The sequence below is a fragment of the Nannobrachium achirus genome (assembly GCF_963921795.1).
Source record: "Nannobrachium achirus genome assembly, chromosome: 11".
NCBI lineage: Eukaryota > Metazoa > Chordata > Actinopteri > Myctophiformes > Myctophidae > Nannobrachium > Nannobrachium achirus.
The window spans coordinates 63,518,123-63,536,947 of NC_137820.1; the positions used below are offsets into that span (position 1 = coordinate 63,518,123).

General features: G+C 41.7%; 1 protein-coding gene across 1 annotated transcript in view; it reads right to left on the bottom strand.

The window, feature by feature from the left end:
* The window catches only part of LOC308294530 (FYVE, RhoGEF and PH domain-containing protein 6-like), a gene marked incomplete at both ends in the record, with an annotated part of 57,906 nt that overhangs the window by 12,467 nt on the left and 26,614 nt on the right, over positions 1-18,825 (bottom strand). Inside the window, 2 exons of the mRNA XM_080737263.1 lie at positions 711-769; positions 893-943. Of these exons, the coding sequence (XP_080593389.1) occupies positions 711-769; positions 893-943 (110 nt within the window). The remainder of the gene's footprint in view (positions 1-710; positions 770-892; positions 944-18,825) is intronic.

Consider the following 18,825-nt stretch of genomic DNA (forward strand, 5'->3'; position numbering starts at 1 on the left):
TTGAAAACTTTATTTACTAGTTACTTTGCAGATATACATTATAATATTATAAAACATGCATAAACCACTTTAGCCCCATTTTATACCTGGGCTATTTTCAACATACTTCATACTTTAAGTACATTTTGATGCCAGCACTTTTGTTGTGGGACTTTTACTTGTAACAGTATTTCTACATTGCAAACTTTTACTTAAAGGAGGATTTCAGCACTTTTCAACCTGTCTTCATATAATAGGTCCTCACTAATGTCCATGATAAAATAGCAAAAAGAAATTCTACTCAGTCTGGGTCTCATAGGAGAGCTGTGGGTGGGTCAAATCCATCCACCAGTGACATCATCGTTTGACAGATTTATTTTTAAACAATATTTTTGAAAACAATATTTAGATTTTTATTATCACGAGAACAATGGCTTCCACTTTAACATTGCAACTTTTCAGGAATAGAAAGCCTGCAGTTTCTATTAGCTTGGATTCCCCATTGATGATGTCACTGGTGGATGGATTTGACCTGCCCACAGCTCTCCTATGAGACCCAGACAGTAGAAAGAAATTGTGCTATTTTATCGTGAACATTAGTGAGGACCTATTATATGAAGACAGTTTGAAAAGTGGTGAAGTCCTCCTTTAAGTAAAAAATGTTGTACTTTTTCCACCACTGATTCATACATACATTCATTCAAGTTGATTAACATTAGTCTGGCCCTCACCCCTTGTTTTATGATATCGTTGGCATGATTAGCCACCTCTTTGACAATACCAAGGGCAGCTGTATGGATGAAAATGAAAAACTATTTAAGTGAAGGAATAGTAGGATTAGTTTAAGAACAACAGTAACACCAATGACACTGTCAGAATAGTAGCAGGTTTATTGCTGACCATCACATTTTACCTTGTGTGTCTTTGTAATCCACTGAGTCTGGGGGCAGGTTCTTCAGATAGTCTGAAATTACAAACCATTTGAGAGGCAAAGAAAAGAAGCTGTAGAAGGAAATGAGACATTTGACAGTACAATAGGGTTTTAAGTACTGGATTGTGTGGTACATTCTTCTACTACAATTAAATGGGAAAACCCCTCCATACAAAATATGCAGGTGCTTACATAAGATAATTATACAATCAGTCAGAAACATTCTTCACATTTTAGCGCTGCACTATGTTCTCTTTTCAAGACTGAAGCACAAGTATTGACATTGTGCTTCATATCACGCTATGCATTTTTGAACTATTTGTCACAGTCCACAGCTCGTGAACCTTGGACTTTGAGACTCGTCTTCTGTTCAGTATCTAGTCTGTAGTCTTGTTTTCTATTACTGTTGTGCCTTTTATTTTGTAGTTTGGTACCCAGTGTTTCCTGTCTGCCCCTGTAGTTGTTTTCCCTGCCTTGTCTCACCCCACCTTGATTAGTTATGTTCTCCTCCTGTGTCCTGTTGTGCCCCAGCCAATCCCTGTGTTGATTGTATGTTTGGTTTCACCTGTGTCTAGTTAGTCTTGTGTATTTATGCTCCCCTGTCTGTTCAGTTCTTTGTCAGATAGTTGTTGCATGTCAGCATTGTTCCTGATTTCAGTGAGTTTTCTAATAAACTCTGTTGCACTTGAGCTTTTCTGCCTCTGCCTGTCTGTCTGCATTTGGGTCCTAAACATCCTGCCTTCGCAATTGTGACATTCGTATGAAACTAGGCAAGTCAAGTGTGTATACAAACACACTCCCCCTCCCCTCTCTGAATCTAGAACAAATGGGGATTACAGACAATGGGCCTGATCATCAAGCACTTTACAGACAAATTACACCCATATTTTGATCTTACCTGCATGTAGGACAATTCCCAAGTTAGGGCCAGATTCAGCAATGTTTTGAAGTTAAGACAGAAATATAAGCCAGATTTAGTCACTTTATTAACACTATATTTACGACCAGATTGATTAATCGGGCCCATTGGCTTTGTAAATGAGAGTATAGCAGTGTTGTAACCTGTGAGATTAAGCAGGACCAAACCACTAAATAGTTCAATGATGAGTCCTGGAGGTGGATTTTGGTAATAAACCTAAACAAAGTTAGTTCTATACTGTTCTAGTATAACCTACTGATGTTACACTACAGTCTTTAAATGAAAGGTTATATTGTAATGATTGTCTCTGTACCTTCCAGATCCTTCAGCTCTTTGGGTTTGGTCCATGTGGTCTCCTTGGTCTGGGAGTTCTGGTAGAAAGTCTCTCCTGTGTCTGTCTTGCACTTCTTCCAGGGGCATTTGGACAGCTTCTGTTTAAGTAGAATTTAAACATTAGCTCTCTTGATTGTTGAATTACTGTCAACACATAACAGAGACATCACAGGTTTACAGTGTAAATATTACTGTCAACACAGAGAAATCACAGGTTTACAGTGTAAATATTACTGTCAACACAGAGACATCACAGGTTTACAGTGTAAATATTGTCAACACAGAGACATCACAGGTTTACGGTGTAAATCAGTGGGTGAAATGTGTTCCTGTGCAACAAGCTCTCTTAAAGGAGTAGTTCACCCCCAACTTTTTGCTATTGATTACTCACACCACAGAGCCTAGTTTCCCCTCCCAAAGCGTGTGTCCCCATCCGGAATCAATGGGGGTAAATTTACTATATCCATGTCTGTGTCTTACTGTAGGAAATAGAAAAAATATGATTGAAGTCTCCATGGTGAAAAAAAAACATTTTGGGGGTGAACTACTCCATTAATGTGTTGTTTTCCAGGTAAGAGAGGGAGGCAAAGAGAAGGAGAGCAAAGCACAACAATACAAATCAACAGGGAGGCTAAATACCCTGCTTTACACTTATTCACACCATTAATTTAGTACATTATAGGTTTTCACAGTAACCTAATGTTGAACATTAATGAAATAATTGACTAGAATGTTCTACACACTTCATATTGTTGCCTCGTCAATAATGGTGTGGCCATGTCATCTAATGTTACACCATACATGCTGTTCAAAAGACTGCTAGTAAAAAGTACACACCCTTTTTTTTTTTTTTTTTTTTTTTTTACAATTTTCAGTACTTTTACTGCTAATCCACTTCATCTCAGAGGCAAATTACACTACAATAATTATTAGAAAACTTGATGCATTGTGAGATTGTAGATTTTATTTTCAATGCATTGTCATACATTTGAAAACTTTAGAAATGGGACATTCTGCATATTGACTACTTTCACTTTTGTACTTTAGGTACATTTTGACACTTTTGTACTTTTACTCAATGTTGTTTACCAGACTTACCGACTAAGCTAAAACTAATCCAGAATGCTGGGTCTCAAGAGGATTTACTAAATGATATGAAAGTGAAACAGAGAGATGTAAACAACTGGTTAGCAGAGCTGTACAACTGCCATGTAGTATTTCTAGTCATTACAGAAAGGTTTTGTAGTTGAATTAAAAAAATGTAATGTACTTATATTAGGAATGATGAATACACAGCTAGACAAAGTAAAGAACCTACCAGCTGTATGGAGGTGTCAGAGACAGCAGCATGAATTCCCTCCTCATGTATTGAGAAAACACCACGTGTCACTTCAACACATTCTGAAATGAAAACCACCATTTAATGCTCAAAGCAAAAGCTAATATGATACATCACCAGCATGTTTTACATGAAACTAAGTTACAATGTGGTCTATATTTTACATTACATAAATTACACGTATCAATATTGGGCAGATACTGTATGTCTATCTAAAGTATAATTTGGAATTTGCTGTAAACAGATTTCAGATATAGATTTGCCACTATAATACATTTCTCCCATATTCTGTTTGCTCAAAATTAAGCTTTTGTCAAAGTCCAACAAGCAACAACGGTTTCATTCTTTTTAATAAGATATAAGAACAACACTAAAGCAATAATAGAGATTATGACTGACAGATGTCAGGTTTAATTATTGATCATTGATATTCTTTCAACTAGAGCTCTCTTTATGGAAGTATTTTTTGGCCATGTTTTGTATACTCAACTTGAAATAAGTAATATCAACGAAATAAAAGAGTATATCTGACTACAAAGGTATAGATTTACCTCCAAACGAAGGTCTCTCATTGGGCTCAGGGTGCCAGCATCTCTTCATGAGGTCGACCAGATCTCCTAATCCAGCTGCTTTCTGGACATCTATCTTGCGAAGATCGGGTCGGTCTCCCTTTTTAATCATGGATCTCAACAAGGACTGGTCCACCCCTTCATTAAATACAGGAAACAGAGTTTGAGATTGAGATTGTGATTGAGATTGGGTTTGTGTGCGTGACTGCGTGTGCGTGCCTGTGAATAATGTACCTGGATAGGGACTCTCTCCAGTAAGGATGGTCCAGAGAAGTATACCGTAGCTATAATGAAAAGAGGAAAGCATTAGAAAAAAGGTTTTCACACAATAACATGTCATTGATGACTCTGTATCAACAGCACTCCTTCTAGAGGTCACCTGTAGACATCATAGGATCGAACACGGTGGTATTCATCTCCAAAAGCCTCAGGGGGGGTGTAGGCGACGGTGCCTCCTTGGTTTACACCTTTGGTTGACTTCACACTGTTGGACACCGTAGACAAGCCAAAGTCTGCGATCTGTTGAAAGAAACAGGACAAAAGAGCATTTTAGACATTTATGAAGGGCTTCCACCAGGCTACCATCAGACTGTTGAACTATCAACTGGAAAACTTTACTTCAAACATCCCTCTCTTCATGTTCATATGTTCCTCTGTGCAGGCACGTGCAGAGGGCATTGGAGGGGCAGGGGCAGAGAGGGAGCCCTGCTTAAAGGCACTCACTCTGCCAAAGGGCAGGGGCTGAAGCCCCTTTTGATGTCTATGTGTGCACTTTCTCGTTTGCATCCGGCAGGGCCTTTAGCCAATGAGGGAGCAGCGTTCTCTGTGATGTCAACACCAAGTGTCGTCACAGACTAGAGTTCACGGATACAGACAGGACCCATCACAGTACTTGCGCACTCTGCTGATGCACAAGTAGGCCATACATGGCCACGAGTGCACAAGGCTCAAGTTGGCACCTTGACAGAGTGAAGTTCTAGTTTTAACTGTGAATGTTCTGCCAAAAGTGTACTAGCAATGTGTTATCACTTTCACACTTTCAGGTGAATTGCATGGATACATACCTTGGCATTGAAGTTGGCATCCAGTAGGATATTGGCAGGTTTCAGGTCCATGTGCACAAGGTCTCTCTTACTCTGGAGGAAGTCCATGGCCAGCGCCACCTGGTGGGCCAGATGGAAAGCCAGGGGCCAGGGTGGAGTCTTAGACAGGGTCTGCTGAAAGGACTGCAGGGAGCCTCCCTCCATCAGCTCCATCACTATACCACGTCTCTTTTTAGGGCCCAGGCCATGGACAGGGCCACGGTACATCCCATAGACTCTGGGGACATACTGGTTTTCGGCAGCTTCCATGTAAGCAGCCTCTCGACACAGGGCAGCATACAACTTACCGGAACTGCAGGTTAGGAGGAAAGAAACAAGCAGAGTACTTCCAATTACATAAAACTGAAGATTGTGAAATAAGTGATTCATGTAAATCAACATAATTCATAATGACTATCTCCACCAGAACATCTTTTTGATTCCTCTTACACAAAACGCCAATCCAATCATCTCCAAATTGGAATCACATGTTGAGGGGCCTTTATAGAGTTCCCCTTCAAACCACTTTAACTTCTGCCCATAGGAGGCGCTACAAATATGAACGGTTGCACAGCCATGGGTAGGCAACCCGGCCTGGTAGAGATGAGCAGATATTTATTGATATTTTTGTTCATTGTCATCTTACCCATCATCAGTATCAAGCAGCTTAATGACTACGTTAATGCCCAGGTCCTTGTGTTTGGCCTTGTAGATCAGTCCAAAGCCCCCTGAACACATGTAGTCCCAGTCCTCCAGGCTGTCAAGGCCAAACGTCTCTCTGCCACTCTGTGCCATCTCTCACCACAGACTCCAATCTGGAGGGAAATAATGATAGGAAAATTAATTGCATTCATGCATTTTATCATTCAATCACTGGCATACATTTAAGGGTCCATTCATACATTCTGAGAGTTAAACACCAGTAGGGGCCTATTTGGAAACCCTAACCCTTTAAGGAGCTATGAGGGTCCCTGGACCACACTTTGAGACCCACTGGTGTAGCAGAGTCAGTGTTTCCCCTAGGCAGAAGCTGAAGGAGTGGGGGAGAGTTGCAGGGAGCGGCGTGGCGTGCGCGTGCAGCGTGGTGTGCGCTTGCAGCGTGGCGTATGGCCGTGCGCACAGGCAGAATATTTTTTCGTGTTTTCTGGTCGGTGTGTTTGCGTGATTCTAACTCAATTGAAAAATAAATATATATAAATAGATATATATTTTATAACAACATTGGCCATCATCTTCTGATTTTTATTTTATTATCATCAACATTTGCCATCATCAGCATATAAGTACTTGGGCTTTACACTGGATGAATTTATGTCTTATGATTCTGGGATTGCAATATTGGCAGACTCTGCAGGTAGAGCTGTTGGGTCAATAATTAGTAAAATTAAATTTTGTAAAGATATTGGTTATTCCACATACTCACAGCTCTATGATGCATGTGTTTGTCCTATACTCGTTTATGCAGCAGGTGTTTGGGGTTTTAAGGACGTCAAACAGGTAAATTCTATCCAGAATAGAGCCATAAGGTGTTTCCTTGGGGTACATGCATTTGCCCCTTCTCTTGCGATCCAGGGAGATATGGGTTGGGAACCGATGGAGATCAGGCAAAAGGGAGAAGTGATTCGGTTGTGGAATCGCCTCGTTAATATGTCAGAGAGTAGGTTAACAAAAAAGGTCTTCAACTGGGATAAGGCACACAATGGGCCATGGACGAAGGGAGTTTTTTCTATTCTCAGAGAGGCTGATCTGGCGTATGTTTTTCTTAATATGCTTTGTTGTAACATTAACCTGTTGAAACAAAAAATATTTTGTAATCACAAAGAGAAATGGTCAAACGACATATGGTCTAAGCCAAAACTTAGATCATATGTCCAGATTAAGCATTGTTTTGGTACTGAGCCCTATGTCAAATCCTTTTTAACCAGAAACCAACGGTCATTGTGTGCTCAGCTGAGAGCTGGTATCCTACCTCTAGCTATTGAGGTGGGGAGGTTCTCAGCTGTACCAGAAGAGAATAGGATATGTAATGTATGTGACCTTAAAGATGTTGAAAATGAATTTCATTTCATGTTTTATTGTACTCTGTATGATGATCTGAGGGTCCCTTTGTTTGATGTAATGCAAAAACGAAAACCTGAGCTGTTCTGGGAAGATGATGGACAGAAGTTAGAATGGTTGTTTAATTATGAAGTCTTTAAGACGGCACATTTTGTTTCCCTAGCCTGGAGTAGAAGACAGTCTCAGCTCTTCAAATAGTAGCTTGAGTGTTAAAGTTGGTTATTTGTTTGATCATTGTTTATGTCAATTGTTATGTCGGTGAATAGTTTTTTGTTAAATGAAATGTAAAAGTGTCCTGTAAGTCCATATGGGCTGGGCTTCCTTGGAAGCATGACACTAAAATAAAGAAAAATCAATCAATCATCAGTTTCAAAATGCTTTATTTACACACAAAAATAAATAGGCTACTATTTGGCTTTTCAGTAAGTTTTCAAGTAAATTCTGTTGTCAGATTTGTCAGGAGGAATAAACAACCAAGTCTATGGAAACAAGCCCAAAATAAGTGAATATAGGCCACACGAGCACTTTAAACCAAAATACTTCCTCCATTTGAAAATAGCCAATCTACAAGCTCACAAGCAACCAGCATTATTTACAAGCAACTTTACAGAAATAAAAGCCCAACATGGCTTATAATAGTCAGATATGGCAACACTGCATGGTATTTCATCCAACCTAGCCCAACATGGCTTACATTATCAGACCTGGCAACAGCATGTAGTTATTTCTCCACACACTGTAGACTAGATTGCTTGCTAACAGAGTCAGACACAAACTGCACATGTAAGGTAGCCACAGACAACGACAAACGACGCCACTCTAAAATCAATATGTTTTTAAATTAATCTTGAGAGATGTACAGCTAAGCTGTAATGATCTATGGGACAACAAGTAAACTTCTCCTGTTCCATAATACAACCATGCCTATGCAGTGCTTAATTTGTCAATGAAAAGGTGGGGGATCCTGTGTTTTAAGTGCACGCGCACATGCACGCACATGCACACGCGCACACCCGGTGCACATTTTCCGAATACACCAAGGATAACATTATTGCGGAATCAAGAGTAATATCTATAATATATTAAGTTATATTACTTTTTTTAACCCGCAAAAGAAAATAGATGTAGCCTATGACATCTGTTTAGCCAGCTCCTTTTAGAACAGATTCCAATGTATTAGAAAAATAAGTCTCCAATCAGCCATACAAACTTTATTTGACAGCTGTGATAAGTGCATTTACCAGACATTTAAACTGTCAGTAATTTTACCCCATGCTCTGTATGGTCTGCTCTTTCCCTTACACTCTACTCTACCCCTCAGAATAAAGGGATAGGGGTTTAAGTCAGTAGTGAAGTTAATAAAAGGGTCCTATCACACAAGGATAGACTGGACCCCTGTAGATAGACCCCCTTTAGTAACTCTGAGGACTCTGAGCAACCCCCTGTTGAAGACGCCTGCCTATATTATCCTTGACCTTAACAAAATATTTTCTTTTCTGGATTCTGGCTAGAAAGTGTATTTTAGACGTGAGGTGGGGGGCTCTAGCTGGGTGTTCCCACTAAGTATAGTGGGCTTTCAGCTTCCTAAAACAGTCTGTTTTGGTGAGTACACGTCAAAGTGTAGTTTTATTTATTAACAGGGGAGAGGCTGAGCACATAACGTTAACGACCAGAGCTCGCCCAGTTTGTTTGGGTAACGTGAAAGCTAAGCTACGCTAACTGGCTAACAGCAACAGTCAGTGCTTGAGGCTTGAATGTGCTGCGGGTGATATGCAAATGTTTTATCATAACGTGCACAAAACCATGCTTTTATTGTCCACACTCCGCTCCGCTTTTTAAATGTAAACGTCACATGATCCACACATGTAAGCTTGCCGTGCCTTCAGCGCAGCACAGCTGATCTGGTCAACGGTCGCGTCATAACTGTGCGCAAGTTGCTGCGCGTTCTAAAAATGACAGACCTACAAGCCATATTGCATCTCTGTTGATATGCGTTGATAGCTTGTAGATCTGTTGTATTTGTGCAGGGAAGGTCCCGGATCCTTGATTCCAAATCGAATAGGTGGCGGATCCAATCAAATAGGTCCCGGTCCGTAAAAGCGAGGTACTGTGCCTATGCATCGCGACGAGAGCTGTTTGTACTCGGTGAGTCGGTGCGCAGAGTGACAGCTGTTTCTCCATCCAATGAGTGCAGCCGAGGAGCATTATAACCTCCTTCCAACCTGTACACAACCGAGAGAACGACGCTATTCTAAACATTAAACATGAGTGTCACGTTTTTGAGAAAATAATTCATCTTCAAAAAAAAAAAAAACTCTTAGAGCAGCGGCCAACATGCACAATATCAGTACCCTGACTCTGTTTGAGCAGAATGGAACAGAGCCTTCATTAGTATCATTGGTAACACTGACTCTGTTTGAGCAGAATGGAACAGAGCCTTCATCAGTATCATTGGTAACACTGGCTCTGTTTGAGCAGAATGGAACGGAGCTACTATATAAATTTGCAAAAGCAAATATCGTACCGTTTAGCTGTGTTACCGTTATCGTTTTGCAATCCAAATAATCAAACGCATGTGCGCGACCTCGCTTTTCAGTGAAAAAATGCTTACACAGCCTAAATATCAGTGCTGGACCGGGACATAAATTCAGCCCTGGCATCTCTGCCCAGACCACCACAACATAGAAGATCTACAAGCCCACAACGAGGGCGTGTAGTCGAGGCAGCAACGCTCAGCCCCCAGTATAGCATAACTGTGGGCAAAAATGGATGTCTTTAAATACGTGGCCTAAATGACGTTAGGTTGAACTCGGCTAATAAACAAACTGCACTGATTCACGTTCGGACACTAACGTCATGTGATGACGTCATGTGATGACGTCTACAGGATTGTCACATATTTGGGCAGGTCACGCATTTCACCACCAGTGTGAGAGAGTGAGCAGACATTTGAGTATTGGAATTCAAGGACACAGGATGTGCATGGAAACCGGAAACAGGACGTGCAAGGAGACAGTAAACAGGGAGTGAAGGTAAACAGGAAGTGCAAGGCAGGCTCCATTGTTGTCAGGTCAGAACCTTGGCTGCCACACTTATTATTAGCAGTTATTTTGTTTTAAATTGTATTCTAGAATTTTAAAGCTATAATGTGAATTATCTATTCCATGCAAGTTGAGCTGGAAGTGAGCGATTGCAGAATTATTTATATGGTGTTTTAAGGCAAAACAAGAACAGGAAAACTGGGAAAAAAAGGAGGAGAAACAATCTTAAACCAAATAACAAAGATGCATTATTGTCAGTTTTCCTGCTATGGAGCTCTTACCAGTCAGACGTCCTGGTCAGGTCCTGGTCAGGTCCTGGTGATGTCCTGGTCAGGTCCTGGTGATGTCCTGGTCAGGTCCTGGTGATCCACTGCTGGTGTGTAGACAGTCGATGGTCACACAGCTTATATGGTATGAGCCGGGCGGGGACTGGATGCCATCAGCCAAACATACTGAGATCTGGTCCAACTGGTTTTCTCAGGACCCGCCACCCATAATTAGGCTACAGAGCAAAGCCCCACAGCCTGCCTGTGAGAATGTTCAAACATTCCTGTGTCAAACCTTCCATGTTTCAACTCTGAACATACTGAATTGTTTTGCCATGGCAAGACAGGAACATGTACATTTCATTCAATGGTTCATTGTAGGTTTGTCCTTTGTATTGTGTATTACATTATCTCTTATGTCATCTATCATCAGTTTCCTGATGAACATCCTTCCCCCTCCCAGCGCTGGGTTCGTTGCTATGGTTTCTGTCGCTAAAACTGGTTTGACGTGTTTTATGATGACTAAAACCAAGACTAAATATTGTAATATTTCTCTTCTAGCTGTCAAATTTAGTGGACCATTATCCCATGGAGTATCCCCAGTATACGACAAATATATTGACAATTCCATCAATAAATAAAAACTATACTAGACTAAAATGTTTATGTTAGGGAGGGACTAGTGCTGAACTAAAAGAAAAAAGTGTAAGGGTGTTTCTGTATCTAAAACTGGTTTTACGAGGCCAGGTTGCTACTTCCAGTGGTGTAATGTAACTAAGTACATTTACTCAAGTACTGTATTTTCAGGTTACTTTTACTTCTACTCCACTACATCTCAGAGGCAAATATTGTACTTTTAGTTCACTAAAAACTTTAGTTACTTTGTAGATTTTGATAATTGTTACAAAACATGCGTTAACCACTTCAGTATGTTGGCCATTTGAAAATAGCAGATCTACAAGCTCACAAGTAGATTGACTATTTTCATTATTTTATAGATTTGAAAACTTGAGAAACGGGACATTCTGCATATTGAGTACTTTTTACTTTTGGTACTAAGCATATTTTGATTACAATATAGAGTTATTTAACACTATTACTGAACAAACACTCTATAGCAATGATTACTGTCACAATATAGAGCTATTTAACACTGTTACTGAACAAACACTCTGATGTTTGTGCGGTCAACGATGAAGCTATATGTACACCCTCCAGAAAAACGCGATTATGCGATCGCAGAATTTCCCGCAATAATCAATAAATGCCGCTGATTATGTGGGGACTCGCATGATTTCACAATCCCCGCATATTCACCGCATATTTCGCATATTTCCGTGGAAAATATGCGAAATATGCGGGCATCGCTTGATTTCACAATCCCCACACTTTTTCGCATAAAAGTATAAAGTCATCGATTCACCGTTCAATCACGTTCAGACACAAAACAGAAGCAAAACAATGATGTGCTGTGAAACCCGTGGCTCCTCTGTGTGTGTGTGTGTGTGTGTGTGTGTGTGTGTGTGTGTGTGTGTGTGTGTGTGTGTGTGTGTGTGTGTGTGTGTGCCGTGCGATTGTGTGCACGCTGCACCGTGAGAACTGCAGGCAGACAGACAGAGAGATGCAGGCATAATGTAGGCTACTAGAATTTCGCCCGCCTTCGGCGGGCTCATCCTAGTGCTCACATGCACACACGCACAGCTGCTTCAAGCCATGTTGCCCACAAAAAGCACAGTAATGCTTCTCTCTCTGTGTGCGCGCTTCTGCACTGACTGTGCCTGTGAGGGGCACGTGCCTCTCTCTCTCTCTCTCTCTCTCTCTCTCTCTCTCTCTCTCTCTCTCTCTCTCTCTCTCTCTCTCTCTCTCTCTCTCTCTCTCTCTCTCTCTCTCTCTCTCTCTCTCTCTCTCTCTCTCTCTCTCTCTCTCTCTCTCTCTCTCTCTCTCTCTCCACGTGCTTCTCAGCGCCGGCGCCCCCTATAGGCAGACTACGCAGTCTGCGTAGAGCCCCCCGACCAAAAAGGCCCCCACCGCCCCCCTCCTCTCTGCAGAAAAGAACGTACTGCTGCATGGTTAATCGTTTTCAAACCGAAATCGCGATGCGAAATCCCGCAAAGGCCACGGTTTCTCTGCGAAGTAGACTTCCCAAGCAATATGGAGACGTTTTAATTTTTGAAATCCCTTCATAATTGACTAAGGAATGATCAAATCAAACTGTGGTGACTTTCTTTGCTTCCGACTCGTTCCGAGCATCCACACCGTTGAAAGTGAAAGTGAATTTGGCACAGTGGCTGCTGAGCAGGACTCTGCCAGTGCAGGGGCGTAGCCAGGAATTACATTTTGGTAGGCGAAATGCCTACCAAGGGGTAGGCAAGGGGGCCTAGGGGTGCTGCAGGTGTTCCAGGTGTTTAAATAAGAAAAGAACAAATCAAACATAGCAAAAATACGTTGCCTGTTGTTGTTGTTTTTTATTTATTCATTTATATATATTTTTTATTTATATATATATATTTCCATTATAAAATGGATTAAAAAATTATAAAAAATATTAGGCCTATTATTTTTCAAACAGCAAAAATACATTGCCTGTTGTTGTCGTTTTGTATTTATTCATTTATATATATATATATATATATATATATATATATATTTCCATTATAAAATGGATTAAAAAATGATAAAAAATATTAGGCCTATTATTTTTTCGCGGGGGCTCGCTACGCTCGCGCCCGCAGGAAGGCCCCCTAGCAGAATCACGCTTAGGGCCCCCATGGGCCCAAAAACGGCTCTGGTGCTTCTGCACTGATAGTCTCTCGGAGGGGCTGCGCTCTCTAGGGGCTGTGTGTGTGTGTGTGTGTGTGTGTGTGTGTGTGTGTGTGTGTGTGTATGTGTGTGTGTGTGTGTGTGTGTGTGTGTGTGTGGCTACGCCCCCCTCGGTTGAAATAGGATCCGCCGGTCCCATTGCTGGGAATGAGCCAATGGAGGGCGGTCACCATGGCGACGGGGGGCGAATCAGCAGACGGCTGTGCCGTGCATTCTACCGACATCTGAGCTAGCTATGAGTTGAAGTCGATGTAAAGGGGGCGTGAATGGGCTTGGAAGTGGGATGCGGCTCTAAGAAAAATTTAATAGTAGATACGGTATGAGCGTTGGCTCTCGCCAACGTGACGCTAGAATAACACACTCTTCCTCGGTCCTCAAACTTCAAGAAACGACAAATTAAAGTTTATCCTACTTGAGGTCTCCATTGTACTCCGTTTGAAATGTTGTGTCGTTGCCGTTCAAAGCAAACGAGCACCTCTCCGAAAAAAAGTAGCACGCAGTATTCCATGGATGGATAGGAACAGCAATTGAATGCATAACATTTTAATCCCTTAAATCCCTTTAGAGAGAGCAAAACCACATAAATAAACCAGAGTTTTGCTTTAGCAGTGAGCTGTATCCTTAGCAATCACATAGGCCATAGGGTAATTATTTTTGCCTTGATCTAGCCCATTAAGGTAATTAAATTGCAGATATTTGACAGAGGTTTGCTTTTTTGCCTTGAAAATAATGAAAGGCAGTCAAAAGTCTGTTTTGCATTCGTGTTTTGACTACTTTGATGACTACTTAGTGATGTTGTGAGCTTGTAGATTGTCTATTTCCAAATAGCCAGTGTACTGTATATTAAAGTGGTTTAATTAATAGTTGTCAATTTTTATTATAATATGTATATATACTGTATATAGGCTATAAATATGTTTTTTAAGTTCCCGCATATTTTGCATAATTTCGCATTTAATCGCAACTTTCACAAGTTCCCGCATATTTCGCATAGTTTCGCATTGTCATCGCATAAATTCACACAAAAACCCTGCATAATTCACAGCATAATCAAGGATTTTTGTCCGCAAAATCAAGGATTTTAGCCCGCATAATCAAGGATTTTTGCCCGCGTTTTTCTGGAGGGTCTAAATATGGAATCTATGAACAGGTTGTGGGCGTCCCTGCTTCATCTCTCTCAACTAAGGGGTCCTTGGCCTGAAAATGTTGAAGACCCCTGGTCTATAGCAATGTTTACTGTCACAACAAAGCTATTTAACACCTATTTTAACTAAAGAATCTAATCTATCTTTAAGTCAGGTCAGCTGGTAGTGCCTGAGGGTGAAGAGACTGCAATGACTTTAAATGGAATGAGAGGAATGCTACAAATGGCCCCTACATCACTTTTAAAACTCTTACTGTAAAACACTTTGAGCTGCATTTGATGTCACGAAAGGTTCTACAAATAAATTGTATTATTATTATTATTAGTGGCCAAGGCCACGAAATGGCCACTCATTGATATTGGACTTCATCACTATTATTCTTCCGCCACTTTTTCTCTAGCGGCTAGACCGTGCAGTCGCTTTTTACGAAACTCGGCAGTATGGCAGAGGACTATGCAAAACGGCTAAAGCGCGAAGCTCGCAACAATCGGCCAAAGGGTGGCGCTGTAGGAAGCCTTTGAAAAATGCCAACTTTGAACAGGTATAGCTCATGCCCTGTTTCAGGTCCAGCCATGAAACCTGTATACACTTATGCGTCTCCTCATGCCGAACAACTTTTACACTCTGATTTTTGACCTCTGGCCTTCACTTCTCCCACCATTTTGAATTATATGAAAAACAGTCAAAATCTATCTCCTCCTGGGATTTTCACGTGCGCAAAACTTTTTTTACATGAACTTTGAACCAATACGGTCAGATCTGTCTCTAATTCACTGTATATTGGAGTTTCATGCAAATTATTCTTCTGCCTCTAAATCATACTTGCAAAGTGACACGTTCATGGCATTTGGCAAATATGTAGAGGGTTAGTCCAAATATCACTGAAAGCAATCTTACTCCAATTGGCTAAAGAGGGGCGCTATACGAAGCGTTTGAAAACTCAAACTTTAAAGGGGCATAAGTCATGCCTCGTTTCGTTTGAAGACATGCAACTTGCTTACACGCGTGCCTTGACTCAAGCAGAAGACATCTGTGTCTTTGTTAAGTAAGCTCCGCCCTTCGATGTTCCGCCATTTTGAGCAGTTTGTAAAACGCTTAAACCCGCTTTTATTCCGTAATTTTCGCATCACGTGCACGGGGTTAGTCCAAATATCACTGAAACCAATCTTACCCCAATTGGCCAAAGGGGGGCGCTATATCATTTTGAAAAAAGGCACTCAGTGTGTCAAGTACATTACATGAAACCTTTTTTTTAAATGACTGGTCAATTATATGTGACTGCCATAGTGAAGTGGGTAGTGCCTGTGCCTGATATACGGAAGGTTGTGAGTTCAAACCCCATGTCAGAATGAGTTGATGTTAACATTCTGGATGCCCACGGTGTGTGCATATGTCAAACTCTTTAATGTTGACACGTCTGATCTAACTCCAGCTCACGTTCATCTATCTATAAATGCGAGAAGTCTCTGCGTGTGTGTGTGTCTGTCTGTCTGTCTGTAATCCGCGTATCTCGAGAACCGTTCGTCCCACCGGCTTCAGATTCGGCAAGCGCGTTCCCCGCCGCCGCACGGAGTGCAGTGCCGGGCCTCGACCCGACCCGACGCGCGGTTTTCCCTAACCGGCGCGAAACGTTCGGAATCTCCTTATGCGGGGCTGATTGTTGACATCAGGCTGTTCCGGAGGAAATCGGCGCAAGCGCTTACTCATTGTGACATCACTTCATAAAAGGCTCTGACATCACGTACGCCACATGAGTCAACAAAAAATGTCTGTGAGTGTGTATGTATGTATGTATGTAATCCGCGTAACTCGAGAACCGTTCGTCCCACCGGCACGCGCGTTCTCCATATATGGGAATAAAATGAATGCCTGTATGCGGAGCTGATATCTGACATCAGAGTTTTCCGCAACCGGTACTGTGTGTGCAGAGATCTTCATATATGGGCATAAGTGGACAAAGACAAACAGATGGTCAAAACGGGTCCTTTGACAACAGGTATATTGGGGTTTGCATTAAAGGGTGGGGCATTCATGGGGTTTGCATTAAAGGGTGGGGCATTCATTCCCTATTTCAAAATCGGCACGCGCGTTCCCCACCGCAGCAGGTAGTGCAGTGCTCGGCCTCGACCCGACCCGATACACGATTTTCTGGAACCAGCACGAAAGTTTCGGATTCTGATGTCTGACATCAGGATTTTCCGGAACTGGCACTGTGTCTGCAAAGATCTCCATATATGGGCATAAAATGGATGCAGACAGACAAAAACAGATATCTCCATATATGGGCATAAATGGACACAGGCAAACAGATGGTCAAAGATCTCCATGTATGGGCATAAAGTGGACGCAGACAGACAGATACAGATATCTCCATATATGGGCATAAATGGACACAGGCAAACAGATGGTCAAAACGGGTCCTATGACAACAGGTATAATGGTGTTTGCATTAAGTTTGTCTCCTCCTCCATCTGTTTGTCTGTGTCCCTTTATGCCCATTATGGAGATCTCTGTATCTGTCTGTGCCTCCGACTGTGCTGCAGACACAGTGCCGGTTCCCCCTTTAATACAAACCCCATTATACCTGTTGTCATTGAGAAGCGAAGCCATGTCGTCATTTGTGCGTAATGTCGCCCTCTAGGGGGTTCATGCTGGTATTGTTTTGTATTGAAATCGCCATTGGGGAATCTGCGATCGCCGCATATAAGGACTGTGTTAAAAAAATAAACACACCATGTGCGCGTTTCTGTCAGCGGGGGGGTTCTGCATAGTTTATGATATTCATTCATATCTGATATAGCCTGTTGTAACTCGTTTCTAGCGTTTATTGTGTTACTCTTTGGGTAAATCTGTACATTTCCACCTTAGTCGATACTTCATATCCATTTGGGTCAATCCGAGAGCATGGTGTGTTTATATTTTTAACACAGTTCTTATATGCGGTGATCGCAAATTCCCCAATGGCGATTTGAATACAAAACAATACCAGCATGAACCCCGTAGAGGGTGACATTTCACGCCATTTCACGGAAGTGACATCACACTTCGCTAGTCAATAGGACCCGTTTTGACCATCTGTTTGAAAAGCGACAGAGATCTCATAAATGGGCATAAAATGGACGCAGATAAACAGATATCTCCATATATAGCATATATGGGCATACAATGGACGCAGAATCACAAAGATCTCCATATACGGGCATAAAAGGGACACAGACAGACAGATACAGAGATCTCCATATATGGGCATAAAATGGACGCAGCTAGACAGATATCTCCGTATATGGGCATATATGGGCATACAATGGACCCAGAACTATAACTGCAGTGATCTCCATATATGGACATAAAATGGACGCCGACAGACAGACAGACAGATACAGATATCTCCATATATGGGCATAAATGGACACAGGCAGACAGATGGTCAAAACGGGTCCTATGAAAACAGGTATAATGGGGTTTGCATTAAAGGCGGGGCATTCATTCCCTATTTACATTGTTCCGAGTTGGCCAGGTCGCCGACTAGATGCCGACTAGATAGATAGATAGATAGATAGATACCTTTATTATCCCAAGGGGGAAATTCAGTTACCCAGAAGGTACAGCAGTTAAAGGTTACAGGACAGTTAGAAAAAAAGAAAAAAAGAAAAGGACTGTTGTGTACAGCCGAGTGACAAAAACAAACAAGAAAGAAGAATCAACAATACAGGAGAATCAGCCATACATTGCAATTAGGTTAAAATATATATATATATATACATAAAGTGTCGAGACAGAACACAACAACAAAAAAGTAGTACTAACGTTTCAAGTAAAGGATTGCAATTTTAAGGGACTTTTCTAAGCATATTGCAAACTCAAAGAACTTACAATGGTCCAGTCATTCAAACATTAGAAACTACTTCTCAACGTAGTGCCAAAAAATATATAGCCTACACATATATACAGTATGCAAAAGTGTTTGCACCAAGACAATAATAATAATGCTTAGCCTAAATAAAAGAAAAAGTGCAGAGCCAAAAAAGTGTCCAAAAGTCTGTGCAAACAAAAGAAGTGACCAATGTCAAGTCACAACAAAGAAAAAGGAAAAAAAAAAAAAAACGCAGATAGATGGCGATGCTCCTCTCCGCAATACAGGAGGGAGGGCGGGGGGGGAGTCATTTGGATGGCCCGGGATGGAAGATTGGAACAATATCGTGGAGTTGTGTGCGCGTTGCAATCGTCCTTCCGAGCCTCGGTAGTACAGCGTCTCCTCCGCCGTCTTGGCCCACGTATGTTACGGACCTCCACAGCGACACATCCTCCGGTCCACGCCACGAGCCTCCGCGGCGAGGGCTCCG